Raw genomic sequence first — 20,512 nt, 5'->3', positions numbered from 1 at the left:
GCACTATCCTCAGAAGAAAGCCCATCTTATTTCAATGAGACTCCAGTCCTGTATAAGCATGCAAGGACAGCAAAGTCTTAAAACAGCTTAACTTTGAGTGGGTTGTACCCAGTGTTGCTGATACGTAGTCAGACCCTAAGGTGAATTTAGGTGCATCTGTGACCATTGAAACCAGTGGGTTTAGGTGTGTATAACTATGTATCAGATTATCACCATCATCTTCTTTGCAAATGGGTACATTTTATAAATTTTACTGGAGGGTATATTCTGTGATGGTAAAAATATATGTTGAATATTAAAAGCACTGTATAAACAATATGAATATTTAAGGAGGAGGCAACAGGAGAGAACTTAGTCTTCCTACCACAACCACATTGTTGAGCTTCCAAAGCAAAGTCCAAAATATCTGTGTTAAAACATTCAGTCATTTCCAAGGCACATTGCCCATATGAATACATTTCAATTAACTTCTCTTGGACGTTCATAAAAGACCCAACTGTAGTATCAAACAACTATTCCGGGTTTTTTTTATTGTTTGGTTTTATTTTCAGCCCTGTTTCTTTGACCTTATAAAGGTCTCCCCTTTTGAGTTCGCCTGTTTGCATGTGGCTCTCTGATTGCAAGCCAGCCCCCTGATGTCTCCTTCTGAAATGGTTTACTGTTCTAGGGCCAACTCTGTGACCTGGAACCCGCACAAGATGATGGGAGTCCCCCTGCAGTGTTCCGCTCTGCTCGTCAGAGAAGAGGTACATCTCGGTCATTTTGCGTCTCAGGTCCCTTCTGGCACTTCACCTTTTCATCTGCCAAATCCCTTTTCCCAGGATTGTGACACCAATTAATCCACCAAAAAGTGACCCACCAGGACATTTCCCTGTAAATTAAGTGACCAGTCTTACTTCTTCACCCAAAGAGTGATTAACACTTGGAATTCACTGCCACAGGAAGTGGTGGCGGCTACAAGCATGGACGGCTTCAAAAGGGAATTAGATAAGCATATGGAGTAGAGGTCCATCAGTGGCTATTAGCCACAAGGTATAGCTAGGGGCTCTGGGGCAAGTGATGCTCTGTCATCTTGGTGCTTGGGGGGGGGGGTCAACAGTGGGATGGCTTCTAATGTCCTGGCCCCACTGGTGGACCTCCTGATGGCACTGGTATTTCTGGCCACTGTGTGATACAGAGTGTTTGACTGCATGGGCCTTTGGCCTGATCCAACATTGGCACCTCTTATGTTCTTATGTTCAGTCCACCCCGATCTCCTGTCTTTGGGAAGAAACAGATGGCCAGATGCATGTTGGTAGCAGAGGAGTCTCTGTGCTGTGAGCCTAACAGGGCATACTCAGCATCAACAGTACAGACAGTCAGTTTTGTGTAGTGGTTAAGAGCGTGGAGTCTAATCTGGGAGAACCGGATTTGAGCTAGGGATGCCAGCCTCCAAGTGGGACCTGTGGATCCCCTGGAGTTACAGTTCGTCTCCAGACTACAGAGATCAGTTCTTCTGGGGAAAATAGATGCTTTGGAAGGTTGGCTCTATGGCATTGCACCCTACTGAGGTCCCTGTCCTTCCTAGGTTCCACCCCCAAATCTCCAGGAGTTTCCCAACCAGGAGCTGGCAACCTTACCCCCACAACCCCTGCCGGTGGCCAGGGAGAACCTGGAAACCCTAGATAGGACACCTTTATTTTTTGTTTATTTCTACCATCTGTGTCCCACATTTCTTCCTTCGTGGAGTAGCGAAGTGGTGTTCCTGTTCTGGGGTACTTATCTGACCTAGGGCTGCAGGGGCCACTTCCATGGGCCTTTTTCAGGGAACTGGGCAGAAGTTGGCAGGACAAGAGGTCTCAGTGGGTCCAATCTGCTGCTGCTGCTGGCCTTGAGACTGCCCGAATGCCTGGTGGGCTTCTTTTCCGGGAAGGGAGCTCTGTTGCAAGAATCCTCAGATGAAGGGAATCAGGACCTTTTCTTGTCCCGGTGCCTTAACCCCAGCTGACCTGCAGATGGTTCCACTTGAAGAGCTGGATTTAGGGATAAGCTTGGTAAGCTACAGCTTAGGGCCTCACAATTTAGCCCTGTTCACAGGTTACGGTGAAGTCATGTGCAACCTGTGTACTGCATATGCTTGATTTTTCTTTATGCACGTATTAAGTCATTCTCATGTTACATTCAACACATGAGCAGCTGAATGGGTGATTTAAACCCCATGTTTATCCAGATACTGGTGATACAAACAGATGCACGCACATACATGCACGATGCACATGCATTCACTGTGAAACATGGGGCCTAACATGGGCCTGAAAAAAGCTAAATCACCCTCATCTTCAGCCTGTGACCTTCATCTTTGTATAAGTGCAAACACAAAACTTCATATTTATATTTTGATTATTTTGCTGTTTTTATTCTTTAAATTAATTTTTTTTAAATCATGCAAGCCCTTTAAAGCTGACACAGCTCAGGGCTTCATCGTATCCCACTCAAGTAGAGTTGCCAGCCCATGCAAAATTGCCTTAGACAAAGGGTGTAATATGGTTGTCAATCGGCGGAAGGCTTGGGAGGATGGAGACAGATGGGAATGCATGACCAGAAGGGACATCACCACCTTGTGCAACACTCTAGGGTCTCCTCAAAACTCTATGGTAAAGACTACTGAGACTGGGGAAATTCCTAGAGTGTTGTTCAGTGTGTGCCTCACTTACTGGCAGGAAGTAGTATCAAGTGATGCCATTTCCCCCCAGTGTGGGGAGGACAAGGGAGTGCTAGTAGCAATTTACCTGCCAGTGCCGGGCATATAGCCTCCCCATGCTGAAGCCCAGTTCCTTGTTACCTGCCAGTGCCGGGCATATAGCCTCCCTATGCTGAAGCCCAGTTCCTTGTCCTCCTCCTGACTGTGCCTTCCCGCTTCTTTCAAGGGGATCATGCAGAGCTGCAATCAAATGCACGCTTCCTACCTCTTTCAACAAGACAAGCACTACGACCTGTCCTATGACACCGGAGACAAAGCCTTGCAATGTGGCCGCCATGTTGATGTCTTTAAACTCTGGCTTATGTGGAGGGCCAAGGTAAGCATTCCCATGTATGATTTTGGGTCTCAAGCTTGTGAGAATGAGGCACGTGATTGTTTTTGTGATCCTTCAACTACCCCAAGCAGGTCGATAAAGAGGCAGCAAATACACCTTTTAAATGGTTTTCAGATATACAGACCACTGTCCTGTGAGCACAGCACAACCAATATAAGACTCTTCAGTGTTGTTTCTTTACAAAAGCAATATAAAAGTTCCCAGAGTCCTTTGAATACAGAGTCCAGCTTGTTTATGTTACCTCCTCTGATATCCTTTAGACGATAAAACAGCAACTGGCTGCTGTATGAAAAACAGTGTCTCTCTTGGAACACATCAACGTGGGAAGTCCTTGGTCCATCAAGATCAGTTCTGCTCAAGCTGGCAGCAACTCTCTGGGGTTTTAGGCCAAGGTCTTTCACATCACTTCCTGCCCAATCCTTTTTTAAAAAAAAACAACACCTGGACATGTTGGGGATTGAACCTGGGACCCTGGGCATGCCAAGCAGACGCTCTCCTACTGAGCCATAGCTAGCTGCTCTCATTGAATCACAGTGCAGAAAACCTGCCGCTAAGCTGCCATAAAGTAGCTCATTGCTGAAAAATGCAGAAAGATGCAACAAAGGCAACCAGTCTCGGTCTAACCCACCATGCGAGGCTATGGATGAAGGGAAGTTGCGTATTTGAGGTTGCTAGGCGACCACTGCTCAGCAGGCTCCTAGGAAGCCAGTCATCTCTAGCGCAAGCTTTCAATGTGCTGTGTGCAAGCTTTCCATGGAATTGATGAAATCACAACCTTGAGAGTGAACAAATGAATAGTAATTGGTGATTTCAGCCACTGCGCATTTCAAGCCTCAATCCAGTGACGTTAAGGAAGCAATTGCTGCATCTTCCCTCTAGCCCATTTAGCAGGGATTAGGATTGTCACATTACGAGGCTAAAAGCTTCTGCGGGGGAAGAGGGTTTTGTTGTAGGAATTCTTCAAAACTAGACTTGGCAAAGCGGTGGCTAGAACACCTGCTTTCATTTTATGCTGCAATTAGAGCCGGGCATATTATTGATGTGGGGGAACTAATTAAAAGTCTGTTCCTTTCTGGGGTATATTTGTAGGGAGTCTCAAAGGACCAGCTGTTTTGCAGTTGTGAAATGTTGCCAAATAAATACTTTATGCCAAATGATCCCACATTTCTAGGCCAAGATTGCCTTAAAGATGAATAAATTCATTTGTTACAACTGCCTGCAAGAAATGCACATGACGTATAATGTTTGTATTATGTTATCATTGTGATGCTAATATTTATAAATCTTGGAGCAGGTTCCTATTGCCTTAGGTCATGTGTAGCATATGTAGTGCTTAATCTTTTTTTAAAAGCAAGCTTGCTTATTAGTTGAAGAATACAAAAACAGGTGCCTGGCAAGCGCAAAAAATAGCCAGTGTGCAGTATTCTGCTTGAAGGGCCACAAGCGTTTATGGTCTCTATCGGGACAGACTGCTTTTAAATTGAGGCAATTTCAACCATTGATTTAAGCTACCAAGAATATAGGACAAATTTAAATTATTGGCCCCATTCTGCCGACATCCTATGTTTTAGAGGGCAGCCATGCTGGATTGCAGTAGAAGAGCTAGATTTGACTGGAATCCAGAGTCATCTGTTGATTCATGACAAGGGATCTCTTTTCACAGAGAGGTTTTTCTGTGGCTTGGGTGCCAAACTACAGCAGTTTTTCCCTGAGTGTCCTCCTGACAGTATTATCCATTTGTCTTTCCATGGTTTGCTTCTCCATGCTTTCTCAAACCTCCATTGATCTACTTTGAGAAAGCATGGAGAAGCAACAAGGAAACCACAGAAAAGCAACAACCTTTTCCGCCTGCTCAAATTACTCTTGATTTTCTTGGGGGTTGATCCACAAAGAAATCTGTTTAGGGTTGCCAGTCCCCAGTTGGGAGCAGGGGATCCCCTGGTCTGGAGGCCCTTCCCACCCCCTTTCAAGGTTATCAGAAAGCAGAGGGGAATGTCCACTGGGCACTCCATGATACCCTATGGAGACTGGTCCCCATAGGGTATAATGGAGAATCGATTCATGGGTATCTGGGGCTCTGGGGGGCTATTTCTTGAGGTAGAGGCACCAACTTTTCAGCATAGTATCTGGTGCCTCTCCTAACCCTCATGATTTTCAAGGGAAGGGGGTGTCATTGGTGGCATCACAGCACCACCATCCCCTTTTCTTAAAACGGCACTAAAATATCACTGTGTTGCTGGAGCATAGTAACAAGAGGCTTAGGAGGTTCTCTGAATTTCCATCTTTCATATTTCAAAAAAGTAAGTCTCTGTTCTCCTCCCTTGTGGAAAAAGGGATATATCTGTGAGGGAAGAAACTAGAGACTTCCTTTTCTTTTTAAGGAATGCTGGGGATTCAGAGAACATACTAAGCCTACTGTTTCAACACTCCAGCAATATATTGATATTTTAGTGCTGTTTTTTAAAAAATGAATTTGCTTGTCTTCGGGGGTGGGAGAGAGGGAATGTTTTGCCCATGGCAACCCAGTCATCAAACTGCGGGCTGGAGGTGGGTGGGAGCAGGGAGGAAAAAGGAAACCAACAGAAACATTACACACAAGGAAAAAGCAGACTCAAAACGGTCTTCCAGAAAAAGATCAGGGTTAAGTAGTTTCAAAAGAACTGGGGAAAAAACAGGGGAAAAACAAAAAGCCCTAAGTGAAAATTAAAGGCACAAAAATGTGTGCAGAATAAACTGAAGCACTGTGGGGTCAAAACTGATGAAAAAAAATCCCACATGGAAAAGCCCAATAACTGGAAAGTGAGGACGTTCAGGGGGAAACCACTGTAGTCCAGTACCCAGACCAGAGAAAACCACATGTGGAAAGACCACTTGGCACAAACAGGATTCATTTGAAAAGGATTGTGTGGTCCCTCTTGCCCTCCTCTCATGTGTGGAGTAGGGTTCAAGGTTCCTAATATGGAAAGTCTGGAATTGAGCTTCAGTTTGCCTGGACTTTTGAATGTAGGTACCTGGGTGAGCTGGAGTTTGTTTCCTCCTCCCAAACCGGGGTTCTGAATCATTCCCACGGTTTGTGGAGAAGAAGTTCCAATTTATTTAAACACTTGCATCTGGTCACCACAGCAAAGGGGATTTTAAAGCAATATCACCACCATCCCAGCTGCTTTGGCACTTGAAAAGGTGCAGGGATGAACAAGAGCACCACAGTGCAGGCCTAATCAGGATCAGACCTTCACGGCAATTTAAAATGTTACATCTAGTTTGGCTCCAAGATTCTTTTTCCAACAGTAGCTCGGGGTGCAAAATGATGGCCTTTGTCTGATGCACATTCCTAGGACTTCATATTTAGACATATATTGCTTCTGTACATGGAGATTCCATTTTGTTGTTACCACTAATAGGTTCATGAATAGGGATGGGCACGAACCAGGAAAATGCAGTTCAGTTCGTGACATGCCTGGTTTGCAAACCACGGTCATGAACTTTAAAGGGCTAAATGAACTGGTTCGGTTCATGAGGTTTGTAATATGGTAGAACAATCCTCCTGGCATGCTGGAAACACCAGATTCACAGGGGATCTCCAGCTGTCTCTCCCCTACCTGCCCTCCAAGTTTGGTGAGGATTGGATTTACACGGTCTGAGTTAAAGCCCCCTAAAGAAGGTGCCTCCAGGAAAGTGCTTGCCTAGGAAATGACAGGCGGTCATTTTGATAGGCGCAGGTTCAGGAGTGTATAGAATGAATCCTGTGCAAGCTAGAGACATCAAAGTCACAGGGGCCCTCCCCCGGATGCTCCTCTACATGCCCTCCAAGTTCTGCCCTCCCGGTTGCTTTGAAGCTGAGTAAACATTTAGATTGAGCAGATACAGTCTGTCTGGAAATGTATCAGATCCAGTTGGGTAGCCATGTTGATCTGAAGCAGTAGAACAAAGTTTGTGTTCAGTGGCACCTTTAAGGCCAACAAAGTTTTATTCAAGGTATGAGCTTTCATGTGCATGCACACTTCCTCAGATACATATATCAATGAACTGTTACTTTCCATGTCAATGTATCTGAGGAAGTGTGTGTGCACACAAAAGCTCATACCTTGAATAAAACTTTGTTGATCTTAAAGGTGCCACTGAACTCAAACTTTGGAAATGTATCAGTTCATGAACCGGCACAAACGGCCACAAACAGCTGGAAAGTTTATGGAAAGTTCTTGCCAGTTTGCGAACCACGAACCAGCCAAAATGCATCACGAAGTTTCATTTGTGGGCCGGTTTGTGCTCATCCCTATTCATGAAGGATATTCTAATCCTCTTCTACAGCCATCTGGATTCTGTGTATACATTCATACAGACTGTCCATCTTTCTTTGTGTGCCCCTCTGTAGTTTCCCACAAGGAGTAAAGAATGTTGGTTAAAGTTTACAACAGTGTCAGAGAGAGGGGTGAGGAATCACTTGTCTTGTTTTCCTTTGCAATCTCTGCTCAGATTTTTAGCTCCGCCTCTCTTATTATTTCTTTGTTCCGAAGGGCACTACAGGATTTGAAGCCCAAATCGACAAGTGTTTGGAGCTTGCAGAATACCTTTATAACAAAATTAAGAACAGAGAGGGCTTTGAAATGGTGTTCGATGGAAAGGTACGTATTTGAGCAAATATTTGGAAAGCTGGTGGATTCCTAGAGGATATCCATCAAACATAACACAGAAAAATGAGTAGCCCCACTGTGGACATAAACAACAAAAAATCCATCTGCCCTCTTATTCTGTACAACATGAGAAGTACAGAGCCCAAGAAGAATGTTGGTTCTTTTTTTGGTATTTTTATGTGTGTGTGTGTCTCTGTGTGTGCACAGAGTGTAGTGGTCAGAGTGTCAGAAGTCATGGCAAACTCTGGTGACTGACTGTGTGTGCAGCTGGAAGTCATGGTGACCTCTGGTGACTGACCCCTACTGGGGGCCTGAAGGATATTCAGAGAAGTGGCTGAATAAAGCCTGCCCCCTCTTCCCGACTGCTGGTATTCCAAGGAGGTCTCCCATCCAAGCACTTGCCAGAGTCAACCCTCCTTAGATTCCAAGTTCTGACAAGATCAGGCTTGCCTGGGCTATCCAGGTCAGGGCAAGAATGATGATTCGAATGATCTGTCTATCCATTTTTATCACACTCTTCCTTCAAAGAGCTCGGTGTGGTGGTAGATATCATTATCTCCCTCCCCATGCTGTCATCACAGCAACCCTGTGAGGTAGGTTAGGTTGGGAGTGAGTAATAGACCCAAAGTTATTCAATGAACTTCATGATTGAGTGAAGCCTTGGTTTCCTAGTCCTAATCTGACACTCTGACCACTACACTACAGAACTTCTCTGATCCAGCAAAGGGACAGTAAAAGCCTTACCCTTTTCTTTTGCTAGAGATACTGTGGGGATGGTCTAGCCCAACCCTGGCTGGACTCCTGTGTGGCATGCATCATACCAGACCCCTCCCCCACACCAGAAGCCTCCCTGTGTTTCTGGAGAAGGTTTAGAAGGTACTGGAAAGCAGAAGATCCTGGACCTATTCCAGAAAGGCATTTGACCCTCCTGGAAGCCATGGTTCTGACCCAGATTCTGGTGGATCTCAAACTCCAGTTAGTGTATACACTGACAATGCAATCCTGAACAAAGTTACACCTTGCTAAACCCATTAACTTCAATGGATTTAAATGGATGTAACTCTGTTTAAGATTTCACTGTCCAAAAAGTATGAGAGATGCTGGCCTGCTGTCAAAGTTCGGTATGCAACATTCCTCAGGGCAGCAATCGGTGTCTTCTTGCTTTTGACCCTTTGTAAAGTACTATATATTACAAACGGTACTGATAATAATATTGTTTTATATTATTAAGTAGCATTAGTCATATTTAATGTCTGTCTTTCTTTCCAGTGACTTGTAGTTATGACATTTGTATGTGTGTCTCCCCTAAGGAATTGCATACCAGCCCTGATGTGTGTTACAGTAAGACACAAGAGACAATTCCACAGGCAGGGAACCTAGTAATGGCAGCGATTCTCACTGGGCCTTGCTTCTGTCAACAAAGAAAACACAGTCATTGATCACTGTCTTAGGAAGTGATACATTTGGGATGGGGGAAAGCATGAAATGTATTACCACTGAGCCATTCTAAGGCATTGGTCTTCTTCCTTTAGCCTCAGCATACAAATGTTTGCTTCTGGTACCTGCCTCCCAGTTTACGGGATATGGAGGATAATGAAGAAAGGCTGAACCGTCTTTCAAAGGTAAAAAAGAAAACAGCCATTTTTTAAATTATGAATCCATAATGAAAACAGACTGCACTTTCGGGGATATGCAACATAAGAACTGCCCTGCTGGATCAGACTAGTGCTCCCTCTAGTCTAGCAGCATACTGTTTTGCACAGTGGCCCACCAGTTGTGCTGGAGGACCAAGCAAACAGGCCACAGAGGTGAAGGCCCTCCTCTGATGTTGCCTTCCTAGCCCTGGATTTCAGAGGTTTACTGTGTCTGAATGTGGACATTTTCTTTAGTCAGTGGTCAGACATGCTGTTTGATCTGATGTCATTGCTGTCACCCCACAGATTTAAAATGCACATTCAAACAGCATTGTCTGTATCCCATTCCCCATTCGTAGCCCCCTATTCTCACCTCTCTCTGAGTGCAAGCTTTCCAACACCAAGGAAAGTCCAAGGTTAATGGATTTAGATGGTTTCACCCTGCATTTTCAGATGTCTGAACTCTCTGTTGTGAAATCAAGCCGTTTGGGAAGTCTGAACTTTCCCTTCCATTTTTGCAATTTTTTTTAAAAAAAATTAGTTAGAAAAAAAAACCCTAACTCATGTATCTTGGGGTTGGGACAGAGGTGGAAACAGACCCTCGTTATGCTCTCATATCGGCAGCCATTTTGCTCCCAGAACTTCACTCACACATCCCAGTATTCCTCTGGCAGAAGGATCACGGAGCTGTCAAAGAGGAGCGGTGCTTCGAATCAGTGCTTCTGCATGTGTGGGAAAACAAAATTTAAAAATGCTGCCTGAACACTCGATTTGTGGTTACCATGCAGCAATAATCTGAATGGCTGACCACGAGATGAGCATACAGTGCAGTGGGTTACAGGAGGGATGTTTGGATGGGACTTTCTGGCACAAAAAAATTCAGTTCAAATTAGAAGCACGGCCAGATCTCACTAAGCCCATCGTCTGACCGCACCCCATGGCTTGTAGCTACTGATAGACCTAGTCTCCATGAATCTGTATTATCCCCAGGGTTGCCAAATGAATCTTACCTGGTGGCGGGGGGCTCCTGCCTGGCGTCTGGAGGGTGTGTGCACGCGCTTTGCGCGCGCAAGCCGCTCGGATGTGACATACAGACACCAGGCATGCTGGGGGCGGGGCCCACAGCCATTTGAGAGGAAAACTCTATGTTTTCCCCTCAAATGGCTGTGGCCCTGCCCCCAGCGTGCCCGGCGTCTGTACGTCACATCCGGGCGGCGCATGCGCGGGTGTGGGGTTTCCCCCAGGCCTGATTCCGCGGGGGCGGAAATCGGGCCTCAAAAGCGGGGGGAAATCCGCCCCCCGGGGGGATTTGGGAACCCTAGTTATCCCCTTATAAAGCAATATATGCTTGTGGCCATCCCTACATCCACTCCCAGTGAGTTCCACATTTTAATTATTTGTGGAGTAAAGAAGCACTTCCTTTGGCCCATTCTAAATCTGTTTCCCATCTACTTCACTGGTTGTCCCTGAGTTCTAGTATTGTGGAAGAAGGAGACAAAGTTCTCTCTATATATTCTCCAGTCCATGTGTACTTTCATGAACCTCTGCCATGTTCCCCTTAGTTGCCTTTTGTCTAAACTGAAAAGTACCCTCACAGGAAAGGTGCTCCAGCCCCTTACTCATCTTGGTTGTTCTCTTCTGCACCTTTTCCAGCTCTGCCCCTTTTTTTTTTGAGCTATAGCAACCAGAACAGTGGACACCAGTGTTCCCTCTAAGCTGACTTAGTGTGAGCTAGCTCACAGTTTTTTAGCCTCTGGCTCACACATTTTTGTCTCAGCTCAGGAAGGATGGCTCCAGAGCGAAGTAATTTATGCAGTAGCTAAATTGCTTGCTCACAACCTTAATGCCAGTAGCTCACAAGGTAGAATTCTTGCTCACAAGACTCCACAGCTTAGAGGGAACATTGGTGGACACTATTCCAAATGAGGCTGCATCACAGGGGCATTACAATATTGGCCACTTTATTTTCGGTTGCTTTCCTATCAGTCCCAAAAACGGAGTTTGCCTTTTTGTACTGCTGCCACACAGAGTCAGCATTTTCATGGAACTGTCCACTATATTGTCCACCCAGTCCCTTGTAACCATTGTTGCTACCTGACTAGTTTTTCACCCATCTGCATTTTTACAAGGTCAGGCTGGCTGTTGGTCAACAACAACAAAGCACATTTGCCCATCCTCTGCAAAAAAATCAGCTAATGTTCTGAAGCTGGGGGTGGTGGCGGCGGCTGGGAAATGCAGGATGTTGTGACATCAGATGAGTTCTTCTAGATGTTACAGAGAGGGCTCCACATGCTTGTCTGGACCTGAGAGTAAGTTCAAAGAAGAGACTGTACAATATTGATTTCGTTTCACACTATGTCTGTGAAGGTGGCCCCGGTAATTAAAGCCCGGATGATGGAGTATGGCACCACCATGGTCAGCTATCAGCCCCTGGGAGACAAGGTGAACTTCTTTCGTATGGTTATCTCCAATCCAGCAGCAGCTCACCAAGACATCGATTTCCTGATTGAGGAAATAGAGCGCCTGGGGCAAGATTTATAATCATTTGGTCTGCCGAGCTTTGCTGAAGCCTCTCTAAGTAGACAATTAAGTTGTCACAAACTGTGGTGAATGTATTTGTAGTTTGTTCCAAAGTGAATCTATTTCTATATCGTGGTGTCAAAGTAGAGTACCATTTAAAACTGAGAACATTGCTCCTTTCAGGAGTCTTTTTTTCCCCTCCCTTCCCCTCAAGTTTGTAAATACCTTTTTTTGCCAGTTAGGTAATCCGCAAAAAGGCTGCATTCAAAAGAGATCGGGAACAATGCAAATGCTTGCACCCTCCAAATGTTAGTTCAGTTAGCGGAACTGATAGTTTGTGTTCAACACAGCCAAACTGAACAGTGTCAAATTGCCCCAAATGGTCACGGAATAAAAAGAGGGCAAAAGCAGAAAGCAACGTCTGCTTCAAGATGTTTTGTCTTTTTTTCCTTCTTAGTATATTAGAACCGAATTTCTAATTTACATATTACAACACTTCAGATGTATTTAAATACATATAATTTTGCAAAAGAAATATATATTATATATACATATATATTAAAGAAGATCCTATTTTGTAAAATATAGATTTTTATTTTATATGGGTTATAAAGACTAAATGGGCAAGCTCCCGTCCCGGAAATAAGATCTTTTATTTTCCTTCTAAGGGGGGACATCAGACTTTTAAAAAGTGCTTATTTTGAGACATAACCCTGCCCAAATCCTTCAAAAGAAATATTTCTTTTCTACATGCCCCCTTATCTTGTGCATCTCCAGGGTTTAGTATTGCAAAACCTCAAGACAGTACTGCAGCTCTTAATGCGAAGATCAGTAACAGAGAAATTACAAGATGGTGTTGTTCCGGAAGACGTTTCCCACATGGCCTACCTAAGCAGACTCACAGTCAGTACAGGGACCTACCCAAGCCTAACTTGAGGTTATATCAGGAGTCTTCTCCAATGAGATGCTGTTAGTATCTTTATGAGCTATGGATGGAATCCCTAAAAGCTCAGCAGTTTCTGGGCAGCACAGTCCGCAGGATTTACCACCAAGGCAGCAGTTTTCGCTCAGATTGCTGTCATAACAGGGATAGAGGGGAGAAGCAGAGATGCCCCAGAGTCACAGTGCTGAAATTCGCCAGAAGATCTGCATTAACAGCTCCCACTCCCAATTAGGAAGAGTTCTCGATTCAGTCCGATGCCCTTTTCTGTCATGAAGACTGTGGCACTAATACTGTGCAGACCAGGAGAGTGTGATCCTTTCAGTATGTTTGTTTGCTTTTTTGTGGGAACAGATTTAGGTTGCCAATTCCAGGGTGGAAAATTCCTGCAGATCTGAGGCTGGAGTTTTGGGGGGAGGGGCTCAGCAGGTATGTGATGCTGTAGAGACCATCCTGCAAAGCTGCCATTACCTTCACCGTAACTGATCTCTACAGTCTGGAGATCAGTTATAATTCCGGGGAAACTTCAGCCTCCACCTGCAGTTTGGCAACCCTAGAACAAAGCGATGCATGTATTTTCCAGCTCTGGGTTTTGGACTGTGTGTTCCCAGCCTGGAAAATACATGTGTCGCCCTGGTCACACAAAATAATGAATGCACTAACTGAAAGGACCACACATCGTGTGTTGTCTCAGTACATGAGGCAGGAATGCCAAAATTGTACTAACTGAAAAGGGGGGTTGGAAGGAGCTGAGGAGCCAACGTAGTGAGGTCATGGTTGGTGTTGCCTGCCAAAGCAATTCCCTCATACAATTCACTCTTTGAAGGTAAGCAGAACAAGGCGGATAGGATGGTCTCTGAGGAACATCTTGTAATATACCTGCAGTGCTTACCTCCAGTCAATGGTCATGGTCTAAGAATTGATATCACCAGTGGCTGCCTAAATTATTGATGTCTGATGTGATCTGAGGACCAGCATATATTTCTGTTAAAATCTGTGTTTCTCCATAAGGAGATACATCTTGGCATAATTGTCAAAAATTATGGTTTCACAACCAGTTATAGTAGCAAAAGTCTCCTGTTGGTCATTTATAAGGACAATTTTCTATGAGTTCTCAATGCAACCAAGACTGACAATATCACCAGCTGCCCATACTCTGTGGACAATAAGAAAAACAGCATGGCCATCTCCTGTTTTACAGGGCCCCCGCCCCTTTTTGGAAAAAAATAGGAAAGTTGGAGAATTATTCCCACTCACTTCCCAGAATTGCCAGTGAACAACAAGGTGTAGGGTTGCTTGTAGCAGAAGCAGGTTGCGAGCTGATATTCCACCTCTTATCCCAATAGAGGCAACACTGATATAGAAGATAATTTTATTCTTAGATTTGTATTTCCACACTTTTTTCCAAAGAGCACCGAGGGCCACTTCAAATATTCATACGTCAAATATTATGGAGTCAAAGGTTGGCTCTTGCCCCCCCCCCCGAGTAACAGTGACACATGAGTTACAGGTTTTCTCAATTCCCACATCTGGTGTCATGTCCTGCTTGAATTGAGATTATAATATGTGCTGAGAAGGGTCCTCAGTCTTCCCTCCACCTGGCCATTTTCCTTACCTTAAATGGTCATGGGGGAGGAACTTTTTGATCCATAATGTATGAAGTGTCCCAGTCTGGGTGACAGCCCCATGACTGATTTAAGCTGAGAAGAAATGTTTTGCCCAAAGCCCATTATATTTAGTAGCTGAACAATTATCTGAGCCTGGAATTCCCCATCCAAGTTTGGCACTATTTACACTTATCCTGGAGGTATTCCAGCCACAATTCGTACTTCCCCTAGGATGACTTGCTTTTCCCATTATGAGAACTGTTGTGGGGGTGTGTTGAAGACCCTTATAGACTACGGATGCAGAGTCACATTCAAAATGGGCCATACAGTGGGGAAATCTGTCATAGCTGGATTTCATACCTTGGACTTGCTTCTGTTTGTAACCCTGGCTGAGTTAGGGGTTTGTAAAGCAATATTGTTTTACACTCTCAAAATACTTGAAGTTTAACAAGTGTAATGTTGTTTAATTTGATCTGAACTACATAGCTTTGGGTACTGGCTCATTGTACTGCTGCAAAAATAAGAACAAGAAGATATCTGTGTCTGTAACTGTGTTGCCTTTTTAATTACCGTGATAGTATGGTTGTGTCACCTCCAACTGAGGCTGTGCACTTTAGATTAAAACTGTGCAATGTTGCCAAACAACATGTGTTGCTGTCTAAGCTTGTACAATATATTAATGAGATGTCCTTATCTATGTGGTAGCAGTATTGAATCTTGATATTGTAAAACCTGCATCCATTCTGGGTTCTCTGTCGTTCAGATTTACCCATCTGCTTTAGGTTGCAGTGATCCTTCCACCCAAAGCTGGTTCCCATTAACAATGTTTAAATCTAAAGGTTAAGCATTTAAATTCTGCCAGTGAGATCTAAGTCAACCTGCTCCAAGCTGTATCCAAATGCCAATGGGTGCTGCACACAAGGGCTCTGAAGCACCCCCTGGTGGAGGGGACAACTCTTTCTTGCCCCACAGTCACAAGGATGCTGTTGAGCAGGGTCATCGCTCCTGGGCAATCTCCAATCCAATGGTAGAAGCACAAACTCTACTGAAATGAATGGCAACTTGCCTGGTTGTGTAGCTGTCAAACGTCTACCTTTGCAGCTCACCAACCAAATAGTCTTGGGGGGGAGGGAGAAAGAAAGTATGGGACAATAGCAAAAGTAATCAAGTAGCCTGGGTTACATCTTGCATGTGCATTTTTTTTAAATAAAAAGCTAATTACAGTCAGCGTAGATATTACTTCTGTGTGCCTGCCAGTCCAAGATCTTCACCTGCTTATTTTCACGTAAGTAACATCAGCAGGGTTTTCTTTACCATGTTATTCTGTTGCACCTGGGGAAAAGAACTACATGGCGACCTGTTCTTCTTGTATTTGATTCAAGTATTTTATCTGTGGTGTCATTCAGAACCCAAATAAAAGTGTAAAACGTGGCTTGTCGTGTCTCTGCAAGGTTTTCTTCCTTTCCCTCTTTCATTTTTGGCCTGAAAGACCATAAAAGCCAGGAACATCTGTCCTGTCATCTTTCAGCAAAGGTCATGAAGACTAGAGTGTTTTATTCCAGCTGTCATCTTGTTTGTTATGATTGTTTCAGATTTGATAACACATCCTTGGTCCAATGTGATAAGCATAGTAATAGTGGCATTCTATTATCACAGCCTCCTGAAGTCTCTATTGTCTATACACAAATTATTGAGTGGTTTCATTATCTTATTATTCACCCAAGTAAACAGTGTTTTTCATAAAATGTCTGTTTTCTTTCCCTTTACAAAAAACCAATCTCTACCCGAACACCTGTGGGTCCATCTTGTGGCATGCTCACCAGCATCAAACAGTGAGCTAGTTTTTCACCAGTGTCCATCTGTTTATTTGGCAAGCTGATTCACTGTGTTCCTTCTGAAGAGTGCAGTGCACTTAGCTTTCTGCGCAAGCACATTCTCACACACAGCCTGACTGATTTCTACTCTCTGTTTGCATGCATACAACAGACAGTTGTATCAGTTATGGATCATGTACACCAGTCATAAATAAATTTATTTATTTATTTATAAGTTCAATTTATACCCCGCCCTCCCCGCTACGCGAGCTATGCGAAAAAATCCGATAATTAGATGTTCATCTAAGAATTCCTTAGAATGTTAAGGGCTGGTGATCTGTTTGAACACAAGAACATAAGAGATGCCAATGTTGGATCAGGCCAAAGGCCCATCCAGTCCAACACTCTGTATCACACAGTGGCCAGAAATACCAATGCCATCAGGAGGTCCACCAGTGGGGCCAGGACATTAGAAGCCCTTCCACTGTTGACCCCCCCCAAGCACCAAGATGACAGAGCATCACTTGCCCCAGAGTCCCTATCTATACCTTGTGGCTAATAGCCACTGATGGACCTCTGCTCCATATGCTTATCTAATTCCCTTTTGGATTTGCAATGTTTTGGCACATGCACAATAAAAAATGCAAACCGGTTTGGCAGGTATTCAACCAGTTTGGCACCAAACCAAACAGATCCAGTCAAACAAGGTAAGTTCAACTGCTGAATACATTTGATGCAAAATGCACAGCATCTTTAGTGTTGAATGGAACAGCTAATGTCTGAACACTAGCCCCATGTCCTCTGCCATACCACAGACATAAGTGAGTCATCACTTCAGCTTCACTGCCCACATAGAAAGCTGGTCTGCAAGACTACCAGGTGGTTTCCTCTTTCAACATACCACCAACACAGGCTGTGTGGTCATGTGCTGAAATTACAAGGTTAAGACTTGCCCTACAATGCCCAGTAACTGGAGATGGTATCTAAGAATTTGCTGTGGTCATTGCTCCCATTTAAAACTTTCCTGCCCAACCACAATCTGAACAATATCTTTGCAAGCGAGTTGCCCGTGATGGAGGCTTGACACTCTGCCTCAAAAACCGACACTTACGTGGACCTTCTAAGCTTATTGTGACAGCTGAGCACAGCAACACAGGAACCAGTCAGAGCAGAGCTCTGAGCCAACCAATAAGAGCTGTGTAATGGAAAAGTCAAACTCTGATGGGGGTGATTGTTAGTCAAAAGTAAAGGTTTACAGGAGTCCAAAGACAGGTTTTGAGGACTGGAGGAGACGGGTTAGTTTAATAGGAGCATGAATTGAAGCTGTGAGGAGATACCAGACCTTCAGTTAAGCTTCCCTGTCTGGGGAACTGAGTGTATAAAGTATGCCAGCAGGATTACTGTACCTGGTGTGTAATTTATCTGGCAACAGAGTTTTGTACTGATACGTATTAAACCTGCACGGCAGGAGGTTTTCCTGGCCATGTACTGTTTGAAACCTAATATCTCACAAGTGTTAATATTTACCTGAATTCATGTGCTGGTTGTTCCTGGATAAACTTTGTCCGTGTTCACTTTTAGAAAGCAAACCCTCCCATACCTGTCAATTTACATCCATTTAGCAATCCATGACTGTGGCTGTTCGGATTCTATCCCTTCAAACTCTCTTTTTAATTTCCCTCTGGGAACCCCAATGCAGTGGTTTAGGTGGGATAGTTTGTTGAGATTATGGGGAAATTATGTCTAGCCCCCAGGAGATCCATCACACTTATGTTCAATTGACCCAACTTGTCCAACTCCATTGCTTAGCCATCTTTGCTCCCGGCAGACCTCAGACATAGGGGGTGCAGATGGCTGCCTGCATCTGTGCTATTGTTTTCTGGAAAGTTGCCCTGAGACAAATTAATCCACATCCCTAGCTGTGTTTGGATAGTCCCTTCCGGTCCCTGCTGTTCAATATGTGATGTATTTCAAATGGCAGCAGCCACCTCTACTGATAATCTGGGAAGGGGGATGTGTGTTAATTAACAAAGATATTTTTAATAGTACTGCCCATACTCTGGGGCCAAACCATAAGGGTGAACACTGCTAGTGGCAGTTTCACTGCAGTAGAACTCCCTTCCATTGGCTCCACATCAACATCCAAGCCTGTCCATATTGAGGTACCATCCTAAAACCTTGTCCCAAGTGTTTAGGTTGGACTTTTGCACAGAGGGCCAGGAGAGATTTCAGGCGGAGAAAAACGATCGGTTTCTCGATGGGAGCAGTACAGAAACAAAATTAAACAGAGGACCACAAAGAATCAACAAGCCAATATAAAGGATGTGAGGAAAAATAGTAAATATTAACAAATAACAAGACTCCAAGTCTCCTTTCCTAGCTTCAGATTTGTAAGAAATTTTCAGGTGACACATCCACCAACAGGTAACAAAACAGGATGGGAAGCAGCTGTTTCACTACATAAATCCACCACTGGAATAAATATGAAGAAGAAAGTAATCGCAGTGGAGAGTCACTTTAAAATTTTTGCATCTTCCAGAATGCAGGTTGCTACCCACATTTGCTCAGCCTCTGCTACCAGAATCAGAAAACGATTCATTGAAAATACCCTTGTAAATTCTTTGTGGTCCACTGTTTTGTTTTGTGCTGTGGTGGTGGTGATGGAAAGCGCCATCAAATCGTAGCAAATTTATGGTGACCCGATAAGGTTTTCAAGGACAGAGATGAACAGAGGTGGTTTGCCATTGCCTGGCTCTATGTAGCAACCCTGGACTTTCCTTGGCGGTCTCCCATCCAACTACTACCCGGAGCATTAGCTTTTGAGATCTAATGAGACTGGGCTAGCCCGGGCCATCCAAGTCAGGGCTTTGTGCTGTACTTCGCCCGATTTCAGCTTGAATGAATTTGGGAGCTGATACAGTGTATAGATAGAGTCAGAGGTCATTTCGGGGGGGATCGCGGGGGATCGCAGTTCCCCCGGGTGAGGTACGGGGGGCACATGACCAAGCCCCGCCCCCCGCTTCCGGCCGCCCTGCTTCCGGCCCTCATTCAGCCAGGAGGAGGCAGGAGAAGAGGGAGGGTAAGTTGCTTCCTCCCTGCCTCTCCCCACCCCTGCCTGCCTGGAGTTCATATCCCCACTCGCCCACAGTACTCAGGACACCCGCTCTTCTCCCTGCTCCCGCTTGCCTTACATAGTTATTGGAAGGATCACATGTGCACATCACCTCTTGGTTTATTTTATTTTATTTATATCCTGCTCTTCTCCCCAAAGCAGCTTGCACATCAGTCTGCTTGCCTCCGTTTTATTCTCACAACAACCCTATGAGGTAAACTAGGCTGAGCGAAAATGACTGGCCCAAGGTCACACAGTGGAGATTCGAACCTGGGTCCCTCAGAGGATTCCTTGGAGGAAGAGGAAGATAAATGTGCCATAAGATTATACTCTACTTTGTTTAATGGGATCTTTTATGCTCTGTTGGGTTGTTAGCTGCTCAGAACCCTCCTTCACCAATGGATTCTAAAATTAAATAAGGAAGCTGGTTGAGAAACAGCTGCCAAGCAGGTGGGTTTCAAAGATCCAAGCCAGCTTTTTTGAGCAGATGCATAGATTTTGGATCCCAAGCCCAAATTAGACCAATTTGGATGCTATTATCTGAAACATTTGTGTGGACTTAATTAGCACCTCTCGGGATAAATGGGTAGGAATCATTATTGCTGCTTTGAAAGGGCTAGAGGAAGACGGGAGAAGGCTATAAATGGAAGCATTGGCTGAGCAGTGACTCCGAGGTTTCTGTCCCCAAAGCCCACCATCTGTTTGCTTCCCGCTCGAAGTCCTCCAGCTGCCAAGTGCAATAAAGAGAAAGGGGAACAAAACAATATGGAACACCAACAGCACACAGAAGACTGAGGTATCATATGAGATATCCTGTAGAATTTCATTTTTATCTGAGTTTATTGAGACTGTGTTTAGCGGAGAGTAAGCTTGCACTATGTCAGAGCCCATTTTTTTTGGCTCACTCGTATTTTTGCCTGCTTCATGCTGTCCTGAAAGCAGGGCTGCCAACCTCCAGGAGGCACCTGGAGCTCTCCCGCTATTACAGTTGATTTCCAGATGACAAAGATCAGTCCCCCTGGAGGAAAAGGATGCTTTGGAGGGTGGACTCTATAGGATTATACTCTGCTGATGTCCCTCCCCTCCCCAAACCCCACCCTCACCAGGCTCTACCTCCAAAATCTCCAGGTATTTCCCAACCCAGAGCTGGCAACCCTAAAGTGTGGTGGTATCATTAGGC

General features: G+C 44.6%; 1 protein-coding gene across 1 annotated transcript in view; it reads left to right on the top strand.

Annotated features, from left to right (window-relative positions):
* GAD2 (glutamate decarboxylase 2) overlaps positions 1 to 11,880 on the top strand; it is a 53,209-nt gene extending 41,329 nt beyond the window's left edge. The window contains exons 12-16 of the mRNA XM_015414294.1: positions 668 to 746; positions 2,907 to 3,056; positions 7,589 to 7,696; positions 9,238 to 9,327; positions 11,707 to 11,880. Of these exons, the coding sequence (XP_015269780.1) occupies positions 668 to 746; positions 2,907 to 3,056; positions 7,589 to 7,696; positions 9,238 to 9,327; positions 11,707 to 11,880 (601 nt within the window). The remainder of the gene's footprint in view (positions 1 to 667; positions 747 to 2,906; positions 3,057 to 7,588; positions 7,697 to 9,237; positions 9,328 to 11,706) is intronic.
* Positions 11,881 to 20,512: the final 8,632 nt, after the last annotated feature.

The sequence above is a fragment of the Gekko japonicus genome, unplaced genomic scaffold, assembly GCF_001447785.1.
Source record: "Gekko japonicus isolate JY-2015 unplaced genomic scaffold, Gekko_japonicus_V1.1 scaffold80, whole genome shotgun sequence".
Classification (NCBI taxonomy): domain Eukaryota; kingdom Metazoa; phylum Chordata; class Lepidosauria; order Squamata; family Gekkonidae; genus Gekko; species Gekko japonicus.
Note: the sequence above shows the minus strand (reverse complement) of the source record. Positions and strands in the feature narration are given on the sequence as shown.